General features: G+C 48.8%; 1 protein-coding gene across 2 annotated transcripts in view; it reads right to left on the bottom strand.

Annotated features, from left to right (window-relative positions):
• The window catches only part of OPA3 (outer mitochondrial membrane lipid metabolism regulator OPA3), a 73050-nt gene extending 59476 nt beyond the window's left edge, over positions 1–13574 (bottom strand). Inside the window, exon 1 of one of the 2 annotated variants that reach the window (XM_019809254.2) lies at positions 13308–13574. In XM_019809254.2, the coding sequence (XP_019664813.1) occupies positions 13308–13449 (142 nt within the window). In that variant the 5' untranslated portion in view covers positions 13450–13574. The remainder of the gene's footprint in view (positions 1–13307) is intronic. The other variant, XM_002928514.4, reaches the window with a different exon arrangement.
• Positions 13575–13833: the final 259 nt, after the last annotated feature.

Genomic DNA, 13833 nt, shown 5'->3' with positions numbered 1-13833 from the left:
AAGGTAATAAGATGAAAAATGAATAGATTTGACTAATATTCTTTTAAAAAAATAACTTTAATTTGTGGTAGCAATAGAATTGTGGTTGCCAGAGCCCAAGATGGCCCCAATAATCCCTGTCTGCTGGCATTTACAGCCTTATATAGTCCTTTCCCACATTATGTTAGAGTTGGTCTGTATGACCAACAGAATATGGCCAAGGGGTAGTATGTCACTTCCACAATTCAGTTATAAAGACACTGACTCTTCAGTCTTAGTCATTTTCACTCTTAGATCACTCTCTTTGGGGAAAGCCAGCTGCCAGATCATAAGGAGCCCTAAGGAGAGGTCCATGTACAGAGCAACTGAGCTCTTGGCCCAACAGCGCAAGCGAAAAACTGAGACCTACCAACAACCAGGTCAATGAATCAGCCAGGAAGCAGACCTCTCAGAGCCTGGAGCTTTCTGTTTGAGAGACTGTGCCAAACCACTCAACAAGGCCACTCCTAAATTCCTGATTCTCAGGAACTGTGTGAGATAATAAGTGTTTATTATCCTATGAAAAAGTACTCAACATCACAATTCATCAGGGAAAAGCAAGTGAGTTGCCATTTTACACCAACTGGAAAGGCTAAAATTCAACTGAAAACAATGATTATTGGCGAGGACATGGAGCAACTAGACCCACGCTGGAAAACTCTTTGGTGGTTTCTTATAAAATTAAGACCACCTTTATCTTTGGAGCGCCTGGGTGTCCCAGTCAGTTAAGTGTCTGACTCTTGGTTTCAGCTCAGGTCATCGTCTGAGTCGTGGGATCGAGCCCCACATCTGGTTTGGTGCTGGCATAGAGTCTGCTGGTCCTTCTCTCTGCCCCTCCCCCTGCTCTAATAAATAAATAAAAATCTTTAAATAATTTAAAAAAAAACGGAATACCTTGATCTTTATCATATAACTCAGACATCTCACTCCTAGGTATTTACCGAAAGCAAATGAAAACATATACCTACACAGACCTGTGCAAGAATATTCACAGTAGCCTTACTGGTAATAACAAAAAAAAAAGACACACAAATGTCCAAATGTCCATCATTAAGAGAGTAGATAAATCAAGTTTAGCGTGTTCATATATTGGAATAAAAGAATACATACTGGGCAACCCTCTCAGGTCCCCTCCCTCTTCAGAAACTCACTTTACTATCGCTCAATAAACTTTGCTGCCCGCACACGCGCACACACACACACACACACACACACACACACAAGAATACATACTAAGAGCTGTAAAAGAAACAAACTATTACTGATACATACAGCAGAAATCTAACACATCATGTGAACAAAAGCTAGACATTAAAAGTTCATATTGCATGATTCCACTTATATGAAGCTTAACAACAGTAAAACCGACCTATAGTGAGAGAGTTCACACAGGTGACAAAACAGGAAAGGAAGAAACTCACAGGGGTGATGGAAATGTTTCAGATCTTGGAAGGTGGTTACATGGGTATATGCCTTAATCAGTACCCATTAAACTAGATGTCTTATTTTATTTTCTTTTTCTCGGAGAGAGAGAAAGAGAGCACGCACACGAGTGGGGTTGGGGGGGCAGAGACAGAGGGAGAGAACTCTAAGTAGATTCCATGATGAGTGCAGAGCCCAACATGGGGCTCAATCCCACGACCCCGAGATCATGACCTGAGCCGAAATCAAGAGCTGGACACTCAACCGACTGAGCCACCCAGGCACCCTTAAACTACAGCTTTTAGATCTGTACACTGCATTGTATAGATATTGTACAATAAATAATATGCAAAAAATAAAATAATAATTAAACGTGAGAGGAATTTGGGAGCCAAGGGGCTGATTTCTTACTCTGTGTTGCCTCAGGGAACTTGCTTCTCGTTCTGAGATACTTCCCCACTCATAAAACCAGGACAATCACATAAACTCCCTAATAAAGTGGTTAATGTCATTTGTGGAGATCACAGAAAACATAATGAATGAAAACTGTTAGCATCAGTTAAAAAATTATGATAAAGAGTAAATAGCTTCGAGCCAGTCCCTGCCCAGGACGCCCTTTCCTGGATGTGTTCCAGCCCGCTGCAAGCCCACCCCAACATTGCTCCGGGTGTTACGAGATGTGTGGGGCCTCAACCAGGCAGGGGCTGCCTCTAGAGACAGCAGGGATGCAAGCTGCTACCAGTCACCAGAGGGGACATGGCTGGTTCTGTCTACCAAGCATCTGGGGGAGTCCCATGTCCCCCACACTAGGTCCAAAGGATTCAGCAGTGGTGAACCCTGCCCTTCAGACTGGCCAATCAGACTGCATTCCTCAGGCTACAATGATGGGCTCAAGGATGGGGATGTGACCCAAGCTGGGCCACCAAGATTCAGCCTGGGAATCTGGGTGGGACTGTGGGGGAAAAGGACCTCTTTGGGCCCTGGAGTCACCAGGCAGGTAATTAATGTCCTCAACTGTGAGCTCCACGAGAGCAGGGGATTTTTGTCTGTTTTGGTGACTACTGAGTTAGTCAAACCTCCTAGAATAGTTCCTGGCATACAGCGGGCACTAAGCAAAGATTTGTTGAGTGAGTGGATTATACAACCATGTCCTTGTCCCAGAAAATAATCCCACCTCCAGCCCCCACCGATACGTGGAGAGACCACCTCGACTTAGCACAGGCAGCATCTGGGAATTTCGGAGGCACAAGGGAAGCAGCTCATGAAGAGGCTAAGAGTGCTCTGGAACCGGGTGGTCCTGGATTCAAGTCCTGGCTCTGCTACTTACTTCCTGTAACCTTGCGCGAATTTCTCAACCTCTTGGCAGCTCCTAGTTCCTCTTTCTTAAAATGGAGATCATTCTTCCTGGCTTGTCGGGAAGCTGGCACATTCAGGGCTTTGCATGAACTGACATCAGGTCACTGAACAGCTCTGCTCAATTTTTTCATCCATTAAGGTAGTGTTAATGCTTAAGCCTTAGTGTTCATGATTATTAAGGCTACTTTGTATTATTCTTTTTTTTTTTTTAAGATCTCTTCTTTGTTTTTAAGTAATCTCCACACCCCATGTGGAGCTTGAACTTACAACCCTGAGATCACGAGGTGCATGCTCTACCGACTAAGGCAGCCAGACGTCCCTACTGTATACTATTCTTTACCGTCTTATTAACAATATCCTCTCCTGCCGTTAGAGTCTAGAAGCCAACAGTCACCCCCCTGACTTCCCATATAGCAAGTGGTGGTATGCGACTCAATTCTGGCCAATAAACAGTGAAGGAATTCTCCTGGGGGCCTGAAAAGCACACGCTCATTTCCCAGCTCCCCCATCCCTCATACACACACACACACACACACACACACACACACACACAAGCACACACTCCCTCCTCTGGACACTGCTGTATAAAGGAATGATGTCTGGAGCTCCAGCAGCCCTTTGAAGCCTCAAGGAGAGTTACTGCCTGAACACAAAGATGGCAGAGACAGAAAGGGTCTTCAGGTCCCTAATGACACCAACAAGCCACCAAACCAAGCACAGAGCCACCTTCCTCCACCAACAATAAACATCCTTTTGATTAAAGTTTGATTTACTGGCTGGGTTTTCAATTAATCACAGATCAGCACAAACTGATTTGTATCCTGTTCTTTCTTTCATAATAAGCATATACGACTTTTGTAAATTTAGTAAGTTACTTCAGAAAACCTCGAAGGAAAAAAAAATGCCCTAAAACCCACAAGTAACATAAAATTTTATTCAATTTAAAAAGAGATAAGGGGTGCCTGGGTGGCTCAGTGGGTTAAGCATCTGCCTTCGGCTCAGGCCATGATCCTGGGGTCCTGGGATGGAGCCCCGAGTCGGGCTCTCTGCTCAACGGGGAGCCTACTTCTCCCTCTCCCTCTGCCCCCCCCCATGCTCACTCTCTCACGCACTGTCCCCAAGAAATAAAAAATTTTTAAAAATAAAAAGATAAAAAGAGAGATAAAAATGGCCACACACTAGGCCCTCAGCAGGGGGTAGCTGTGACCATATACTCATCAAAGGCAGAACCTGGGTGGGTCTGACAGCAGAGGGACAGCTTAGTAAATGGGGGGACTGAGGGAGCTCCTGAGGAAATCACCAGCTATGTGGGGGCTTAAGGGTCTGAGCTGGGGCCAACTGGAGCTGGAAAGCAGGAAAAGACGAGCCAAGAAGCTGGAAGGTGGCTAGGACTCCCCAGTGAGGGGTAGAGGCACATCCTGGGGGGCCGAGCCTTCAGGGCAGGCCTCTCAGGAAATGACTACAGAGTCTCAAGGAGGGGTGAACACAGAGGAGTAGAAAGGTGTTTCCCTGGGACACAGAAAGAAAATGTCAGAACTTCTGGTTATGCTTATGTCTGGAAGAAGGAGGAGGGAAGGGAGAAGAAGGAAAAGGAAGAGTAATAAGATGAGGGAAGGGGAGGAGGAAGAGAAGAAATGAAGCTTTTCTAGTGCCTCTCAGCAGACAGGTGCCCTCAGCAACCCCAGATGCTGAAAGGGCGGCACAGGCGCCCTCTCCTGGCCACTCAGTGTAGTGCGGTCCAGACAGACGAACTCCAGGGGTATTCCCAGACCGCGATTCAATCAGCCCGCACAAAAGGGCTTCCTAAAAAGGACTGGTGCTCAGAAACCATGGGCTGAAGATTTAGCAATGTGAGCGCAAGCAAATTCCAACAAATGCCTCTGCATATGAAGGGTGGGCCTGAAAAATGAGCAGCGGGATTAAATGCAGCCGACGGCACACTTCTCTCATTGGGCTCCCTGTTCCTCCCTGAGGTCTCTGCGAGCTCTGACAGCTGCACACAAAGAATGCCAAAACTAGCCTCTCGCAGAGGGCTACACCAAGAGTTTCCAAATGTGTTTAACAATGTCTGCATAAGAAAATATCTTTGGCGAGAGCAAAAATATTTGGGTGGCCGTGAATACATAATTTTATTTTTAAAATATGAATTCCACACCTTTCAATTTTTAAAAAAGATTTCATTTATTTATTTGTCAGAGAGAGAGAAAGAGCGCACAAGCAGGGGGCATGGCAGAGGCGGAGGGAGAAGCAGGCTGGGATCATGATCTGAGCCGAAGGCAGACGCTTCACCGACTGAGCCACCCAGGTGTCCGCCACACCTTCCCATTTCTTAACATTTTTGAACACACACAATATATTCACGGTATTATATGTCGGCGCTACACACGACTGCTCATCACACACACACACACACACGCACACACACGGGGAGAATGTGCAACATGTTTCCTTAACGGGAGAGCATAATGAAAGCGTTTGGAGGTCACCAGCCGCGGCCCGGCTGTCAGGAGACATAATTCATGTGGTGCTCTTGAGATTATAAATAGACTCCAGGGAAGTGAGTTGTCAAACATTCATGCACAGGAGGATCCTCTCTGGACAATGTTAAAAATAAAAACGTCCCCCACTTCCTTCCCCAGATGGACCCAATCAGGACCTGCAGGTGGCGCTCCTGGGCACCTAAGGGGAGCACCCCACAAAACATTTTGTTCCCCCTTCGGATGTCTGTCAGTGCGCCAGTCCCCTCTGCAGCTGTGTTTCATCTGGTATTTATTTAATCCTTAGACTGAGCTCTGAACATCAACCGTGTCATTTCTCAAAGTTCTAGTTGGTTCTTGTTCCAACTTCCTGGTAATTTCTGATTGCACTCACGTTTTCATATCCCTCCTATTTTATCCTTTCCCCATATAAACATAGGTATTTTATACCGACATCTGGTCGTTCTGATACCCACAATGTTTGCAGGTCTTGACCCTCCATGTTTGTTTTTTTTTTTTTAAGATTTTATTTATTTATTCGACAGAGATAGAGACAGCTAGCGAGAGAGGGAACACAAGCAGGGGGAGTGGGAGAGGAAGAAGCAGGCTCACAGCGGAGGAGCCTGATGTGGGGCTCGATCCCATAACGCCGGGATCATGCCCTGAGCCGAAGGCAGACGCCCAACCGCTGTGCCACCCAGGCGCCCCTTGACCCTCCATGTTTTGTGTCTGCTGACTCTCGCTCATGGTGCCTCTTTTTCAATACAGTATGTAATTTTTTATCATGAGATGTGCCGAACTCCACCTGAAGGAACTCTCCAAGGCTCCGTCAGAGGGGGCACTCTCCAGAGAGGGTTTGTCTTTGTCAAGCGCACACAGACCTGGGTTCATTCTCAGCTTGCTGTTTCCAGCGCCTTTCAGAGAGTATAATTCAGTTCCCCAGACCGACATGAGGGACAGGCAGGGCAGTGGCTGTAAGTTCTCAGAGGAGACATTTTCAATCTCCATCCAGCCCTAAGGCTGTGTCTTTGCAGGGTGGGTTTTTTCCTAGTTCACCCTGTCCCTGAGGGGTACCTCTCCTGGGATCGGGTTTTACACAAGATGGTCCCCTGCCCAGTGTTCCCACAGGATAGCCGCTGTCCCCAAGGCCATGTGACTCTGCCCATATCCCCGGAGCATATAAGGCACCTTCAATACTTACTCCCCTCCTCAGCTCCTTGCTCCTGCTTTCTCGTTGCTCTGGGAGGAATCAATTTCCTTCCTTGCAGGTACACCCTTCTTTTCAAAGGATGCTTTAAATATTCTGTGAAGCAGGAGGTAGTGGGAGGCCCTCTACTCTGCCATACTGCCTCCTCTCTGTTTGACTCAGAGATAGAACTCCAATCCCGGCTCCTCATCAGACCGACACAGTAACTGCCCCCTGCAAGTGAGAAGTGTTCACGGGAAAGCCCAGGCCCTTCCACCTGTGGTAAGCCTGTGAGCGCTGACAGAGGAAGAGGGACCGATACCATCAACAGGCGGAAGTGCTGACTGCTCGGCTCCCGATGGCAGGCCAGGGGTGCACAAGGAGAAGGACCACACTGGAAGGTTTCACACTGAGATGATGATGACGACGACAGCAGCAATGATCATGATGCCTGGCATTTCTACCCATTCAACCAACATTTATGCAGCACTTCAGGGCTGGGGCACCGTTAGCTCTATGGATATTAACAGGGAGTTGTCATAACAATACGATGTACAGACAACGAGACGGAGGCCCAAGAAGCTAAATCCCTGGCCAGCGTGACACAGACTGGGACTCACACACAGGCGGCCCAGTCCAGAGGAGGGGTACTTGGTGGCTCAGCCACACCGCTGTTTACCGAACTAAGAACGTGCCAGGCCCACGCCAAGCACACTGGTACGTGAAACAGATCCTCCCGTCAGACCTCTGAGGCACGGAGTCTGAAACTGAGCTCAGGAGACTGAACTCCAGGTGTCAGCAGGGGAGAACACATCTCCTCTCCTCGCCTTTTTTTGGCTTCTAGAGGCTGCCTGCATTTCTTGGCTCGTGGCCCCTCCTCCATCTTCCAGACCAGAAGGGCAGCGCATTCAAATAGTCCCCCTTCACCTCTCCCTCTTTCACTTACAAGGCCTCTTATGATCAGCCGCCTGGATAATCCAAGATACTCCCCCTAGGCCCAAATCCTTGACTGATCACATCTGTAAAGTCCCCTTTGTCGTGGAAGTTAACACATTCAACAGGTTCCTGGGATTAAGATGTGGATATCTCTGGGGCACAATTATCCTGCCTACCATGAGTAATAAACTAGGAAAATGACAAGTATACTCTAACAAATGAGCAGGAACAAACTGGAATTTTCCCACTCCCCAGAGACACCCCATGGCTCCTCTGGAAATGTCAGTGGTGCACTCGGCAAGAGCGGTCCCAACCTGCCTGGATCACCAACCTTTTATTTTTTCAACCCCAGAAATCTTTGTTTAAAAAGATCCTTGCTGGCAGATAGTCTCTCCTTTGCTGTCCTGCCCTCGGCTCCCTTGCAGTGGATTCAATACACTTCTCTCTCCTTTGTTCTGCCGCAGGTGAATTCTTCTACAGTCCAAGCCGCTAGTGCCCACCCGATGGGGTTGCCCCACTTTGGTGGCCCTCACGGGGACCCTCTGTGCCCAAGGACTGTCCCCTGATTCTCTGGGAATTTCTTGGCACTTCCCCTCAGTGGACTGACTCTAGCTCTCCTTCGGGAGGTGACTCCTCAGTGAGGATCTGAAGCCCCAGGGGGAACCAGCCAGGTGGCCTGAAAGGGTGAGGGATTGCCCCTTTTACCCTTTGAAGGGATCCTTCCCTCCCTCTCCTGGCTCTTTTTGGCCCTTCGGCAGCCTAACGCTAGTACCCCTCAGACAACTGAAGGTCTCTGGCCAGGGGGGGCTTCCCAGCGTGGTCTGAAGGTCTGAGGCCGAACAGGTTGGACTGTCCGAGCCTGTGGGGGTGAAGGATCTCTTTCCTCTCCTCTCCCACTCTGTCCCCCTCAGTCTCCATTTCCAAGGTGGGGCACAGCTGGCAGCGGCAGCTCATCTGGGGCAAACCTCACACGTTACGGACTCAAATGGGACCCTACCCTGATGCCGGCTGGCTCTCAGCTCCTTGCTCCTCCCCCCTGCCTTTTCCCTTTGTCCTCATGGGTCCAGCCACCATCTTGATCTACAGACAAAAGACATTCCTCGGTGTCTGAGTGAATCCACCAATTCCATATATGAGTCATGGTTCAACAAGAATTCCAGCCCATACCATCAGACAGTTCCCTCCCCCTAAATCCCATGGCCCTGGCCACCAAAGAATTTCACTCAAATCACCTATCAGCATGTTAATCTAATACCACGCACTGGTGTGTCACAGCACAGAACCCCTGCTGGACCCACAAGTCTAGAGACAGACAGCACCCCTGCCCTCCCACCCCCGCCTTCAGCAGGAAGCAGCTACTGAAGGTGAGACCTCTGCCCTAATGCCAGAGATCTGTCATTCTCCATCTGTCAGCAGGGAATGTAGAGGCCGCTGTTAGGCAACAGGCTTGAGCACTGGAAATAGGAGTTAAGGCGAAAGGGCCCATGGTGACCTCCTGCCTGAAAGCAAACAGGCCCATTAGGCGGCCCACCTCGAAAGAGCCATAAGCCCCAGATGACCAATGGGCTACTTACAACCAGGCACAGGTACCAAAAAAGGAAAATTCCACATGTTCCCATACCTCCTCACTCCCCACCCCAACCGTTAACTATAGGCGCCCGCCACTGCCTCCTGGCGGACAGTCTTTCCTCTGCTGCTCTGCCTGCTGCTGCTCCCTTGCAGTGTATCCATTAAACTTCTATGAATGAATGAATGAAAAAATAAAATAAAATAAAATAAAATAAAATAAAACAAAACAAAACAGATCCTTGCCTCCCCAACATAGTGCGTCACTGATGATTTATGCTTCTTGCTTTACTGCTCCCACCGACCACTCCAGCCTCCACTCTGAGAAGACAGCCAGGCTACCCTGCTGAGTCAAGGGAACCTCAGCCAGAGGCACAGACGCTGGACGCGCCGGTCAGCACTGGAGGCCTAACCCAGAACACACAGCTGCCATAGGCTCTGGAAAATTCCAACCACACAGGCTGGCGGGCCACATTAAAGGGCAAAGAGCAGCGTAAAGATGGTAACAACATAATTTTAGAAGTATAAATATAGTCAGTCAGTGCAGTCCAATATGTAATAACATCACCAACTAAACCTATCCTGATCCTCTCTGTCCAACCTGCCCCTCCTGCAGTCGGCAGAGTCGCACCCAACCCAGGGGAAATCCTGCCAGCGCTGCCTTCCAAACAAATCTGCTGGGTATTCATTACTAAAGGGGAAAAGGAAAGGTTCCTCCAGTGGTCACCACCTTAACCAAGGGATCCAAGTTACCATCACAAATGACGGAACAAACAGACATCAGGAGCCCCCTGAGGTGATGTCCTTAGGACACACCTTCGTGTGTGTTTGTGTGTGTGTGTGGGGGGGGGTGTTGCCAAAGACGCTCAGTGTGAATCAAATCAGAGGAAGCAGTCAGCAAACTCCAGATTGTGAGACACTATGGGACAACTGGCTTGGAATCTTAAAAATGTCAATGCCATTAAAAAAAAAGAAAAAACAAGAACACCAGCATAGAGCAGGATCGGCAAACTTCTGTAAAAGGCCATAGAGTCAATATTTTAGATTTGTGGGCCATAAAACCCAACTCTGCAGCCACATACAATATGCAAACCAATGGGTGTGACTGTGTGTCAATAAAACTTTATTTACAAAGACAGGCAGTGGGAGAGTTTGCTAAACCACTAGTAGATTGAAGCGTATTAAAGAGGCACGATAATCAAATGCAGTACATGACCCTTGAGCAGACCCTAGATCAAATATAATAATAAACAGCTAAAAAGGACATTTTGGGAAAAACTGGAGAAATCAGAATATGAGCTATATATTAAATATTAGTTATATACTAAATAATATTGGTATCAATATCATTATTTTCAATGTTAAACTCTTCAGATCTGATATTGGTGCTGTGTTATATACGAGAATGTCTTTGTTCTTAGGAAACACTGGCTAAAATATTTAGGAGTAAAGTGTTATGTCCACAACTTATTTTGCAACTGTTCGGAAAAAAAAGAGCACGTGTATACATATATACACGCGTCCACATACGAGAGTGAAGACAAAACAAATCTGCTGGAAGCTAATAACTGATAAACTAGGTAATGAAGGGTATACAACTGATGACTATACCAGTCTTCCTTTTATTTTTATTTTTTAAAAAGATTTATTTATTTATTTATTTATTTACTAGACAGAGAGAGACAGCCAGCGAGAGAGGGAACACAAGCAGGGGGAGTGGGAGAGGAAGAAGCAGGCTCCTAGTGGAGGAGCCTGATGTGGGGCTCGATCCCAGAACACCGGGATCACACCCTGAGCCGAAGGCAGACGCCTAACGNTTTCTAAAGAATTTTTATTTATTTATTTGACAAAGAGAGAGAGCACAAGCAGGTAGAGTAGCAGGTAGAGGGAGAGGGAGAAGCAGACTCCTGGCTGAGCAAGGTGCCAGATGTGGGGGTTCAATCCTAGGATCCTGGGAACATGACCTGAGCCAAAGGCAGTCGCTTAACCAACCGAGCCACCTAAGTGTCCCAAACTTTTTTTTTTTTAAAGATTTTATTTATTTATTTGACAGAGACAGAGACAGCCAGCGAGAGAGGGAACACAAGCAGGGGGAGTGGGAGAGGAAGAAGCAGGCTCCCAGCAAAGGAGCCCAATGTGGAGCTCGATCCCATAACGCTGGGGTCATGCCCTCAGCCAAAGGCAGAGGCTTAACTGCTGTGCCACCCAGGCGCCCCCAAACTTTTTTTTTTAAATTTATTTACGTATTTTTCAGTAATCTCTGCTCCCAACATGGGGCTCGAACTCATGAGGCCGAGATGAGGCGTCACATACCCTTGCAACTGAGCCAGCCAGGTGCCCCATACCATTCTCTCTTTCAACTGTTCAGAGGGTTTGAAATTTTAAAATGAAGGGGAAAAAAATGCCTCCAGAAACTGACCCTTCCTCCCCACTCACCTCCCACCTGGAGTACTGTGGTCACCTCCTCCCTGCATCCAACCTCACCCTAGGACTGCCAAAGGGATCCTATTATCATATGGCTTAGACCCTGTCCCTCCTCTGCTGATACCCTCCAGTGAGTCCCATCCACTCAGGAGTAATGCCAAAGCACTGCAGGGGCCCACAGGCCCTGCACAATCTGCCCCTCTCTCCACCAGCTTCCTCTCACCTCAGTCTCCACTCAGTCCCTCTGTTCAGCTACATTGGCCTCCTTGCTGTTCTTCAAACCTGCCAGGCAAACTGTCACCTCAGGGCCTTTGCATGTGAGAGAATGCTCTTTCTCAGATACCTGCAACCTGCACTGCTCGTTCCTTCCTCTCCTCATATCCTCAATGAGGTCTCCCTGACATCCTATCTGAACTTCCAACCTTCCCCCAGACAGTCCTCTTTTCGTATCCCTGATGTTTTCTCCAAAGCAAGTACTGCTAGCTAATATAATTCATATTTTAAGTATTTATTTGTTTATTGGCTGGCTCCCCTGACACACACACCCTGCCCACCCCAAGAATGTAAAATCCCCAAGGACAAGATTTTTTGCCTTTTCTTCTTTTCTGTATCCACACCGTCTACCCAACAGCGTATCTCGGTGCCACTGACTTAACATTTTACATCCATTCACTCCTCAGAACAACCTAAGTATTATTTACAGCATAAATGCACATAGAGCCTATACACAAAATGGGAACGATAACAGTGCCTACCTCATAATTTGTGAGGATTTAATGCTGGAAGGCCTGTGAGGTGCTTAGCATAGCCGAATGCCCACTAAATGTTGCTATTACATAATACCCATTGTACAGAAGAGAAAACCGAAGCTCTGAGGGGGTAAGTGACTCGGCCGGGGAGTCGTAGGGCCCAGATGAGAATCCAGACCAGTCTGACCCAAGAAGCCACTTTCTACGCCACGGCGCTAACACACATCACAGGGTTTAGGGGGAAGGCACTGGCAGGAAACAGAAACTAGCTCTGGGAATCCAGAGTGCAGGGCTCGGGTCCTGACTCTGGCATAAACTCCATGTGTGACCTGAGCAATTCACTTCTGGTCTCGAGGCCTGTTTTCTCTTGTATGAACGGGAAGTCATTTCCCCTCCCTGAAGTGAGCACAAAAACAGTGTGAGGGTCAAAGGAGAGAGCGGAGAGAAGGGCAGTCTGGTAACTGGGAAATCCGACATTTCGCCATTCTAAGATCTGCACCTCTGGCAGAGGCCCCACAAAACATCAAAGGACCAAGAATTTTGCAAACTTTCAGCACCCAAACTTATAAGGAAAAAAGATACGCTCCCTTTAACCATTTGGCCTGAGCATGCTCCCCGCTCTCCCTCGACATCATCCCTGCTGTCTGGTGAGATTCTCCTCACCCTTCGGGTCCCAGCCCAGAGGTCTCCTCTGCCAGGAAGCCCTCCCTGAACTCCATGCCAGGTCAGGTACCTCACCTCCCAGGAGGGGAAAGAAACTGAAGCATGGAGTGGGGTTTTGGAAACCAAACTGTCTAAGGATGGCCTGGCCGACGACCGGGTCAGGTCTCTTCTCGGTCCCGCCCCCAACTCCTCTCAGTCCAAGGATGTCCCACCCATATCACTCCCTTCCCCCATACTATTGGTTCGTCTGGACGTCAGTCTCCACGCGCTCTCTTCCTCTATTGGCTGGTATTCCCAACGCGGCGCGGGCGCCCTGGCCCACCCCCTGCCCCAAGCCTGTTCGTAGTATTGGGCTACCCGCATGCCCTTCTTCCAGGACCCCTCCCTATTGGCTGCAGGACTTTGCCGGTTCAGGCTGTGATTGGTTGTAAAAAGAAGTCCATCCCCTGAGCAACCACCAGAGAGGGGTTGGAGAATGGAAAGGTTGGAGGGACGTGGGGTCAAACTCACGCTGAGCCGGCGGGAGGCAGATATAGGTCTTGAAGAACTCGCTTCGGCGGGCGGCCTCCTTAATGCGGTTGGCAAGCGGCTTGCTGACCTGCCGGATGCCCAGGTATAGCAGCTTCGCCATAGGGAACGCGCCCACCACCATCTTGGCGGTCGCACGGGGCACGCGCAACCTCGCCGACTGGGCGGGGCACCTCGGATCTCTCCTTCCCCCCCCCGCCCGCTCGTCTCCGTGCGAGCGTACGTGCGTACGCTCGGGGGTGGAGCAGGCAGGGGCGCTCCCTGATGTCACCGCGTCGACGCTGACGCCTGTCGTCAGATCGCTGAATATGCAAATAAAAGGCGGAAGTGAGGCGGGTCAGGGGGCGGTGCCGTTAAACGGCTGTTCGCGGGAGTGTGGTCGGATTCCCACGCCCGCCTTGGCTGCTGTCACCGTGTTCCTTCGTGACGTCTTGTACTTAGGTGGCTTCCCCGCTTAAAGGAGGCTCTTAATTAGTCCTAATTAGGGCTAACGAGTCCCAAATACGCT

This window comes from Ailuropoda melanoleuca, chromosome 12, assembly GCF_002007445.2.
Source record: "Ailuropoda melanoleuca isolate Jingjing chromosome 12, ASM200744v2, whole genome shotgun sequence".
Classification (NCBI taxonomy): Eukaryota; Metazoa; Chordata; class Mammalia; order Carnivora; family Ursidae; genus Ailuropoda; species Ailuropoda melanoleuca.
The sequence above is the reverse complement of the archived record's forward strand: the minus strand, read 5'-3'. Positions and strand labels throughout refer to the sequence as shown.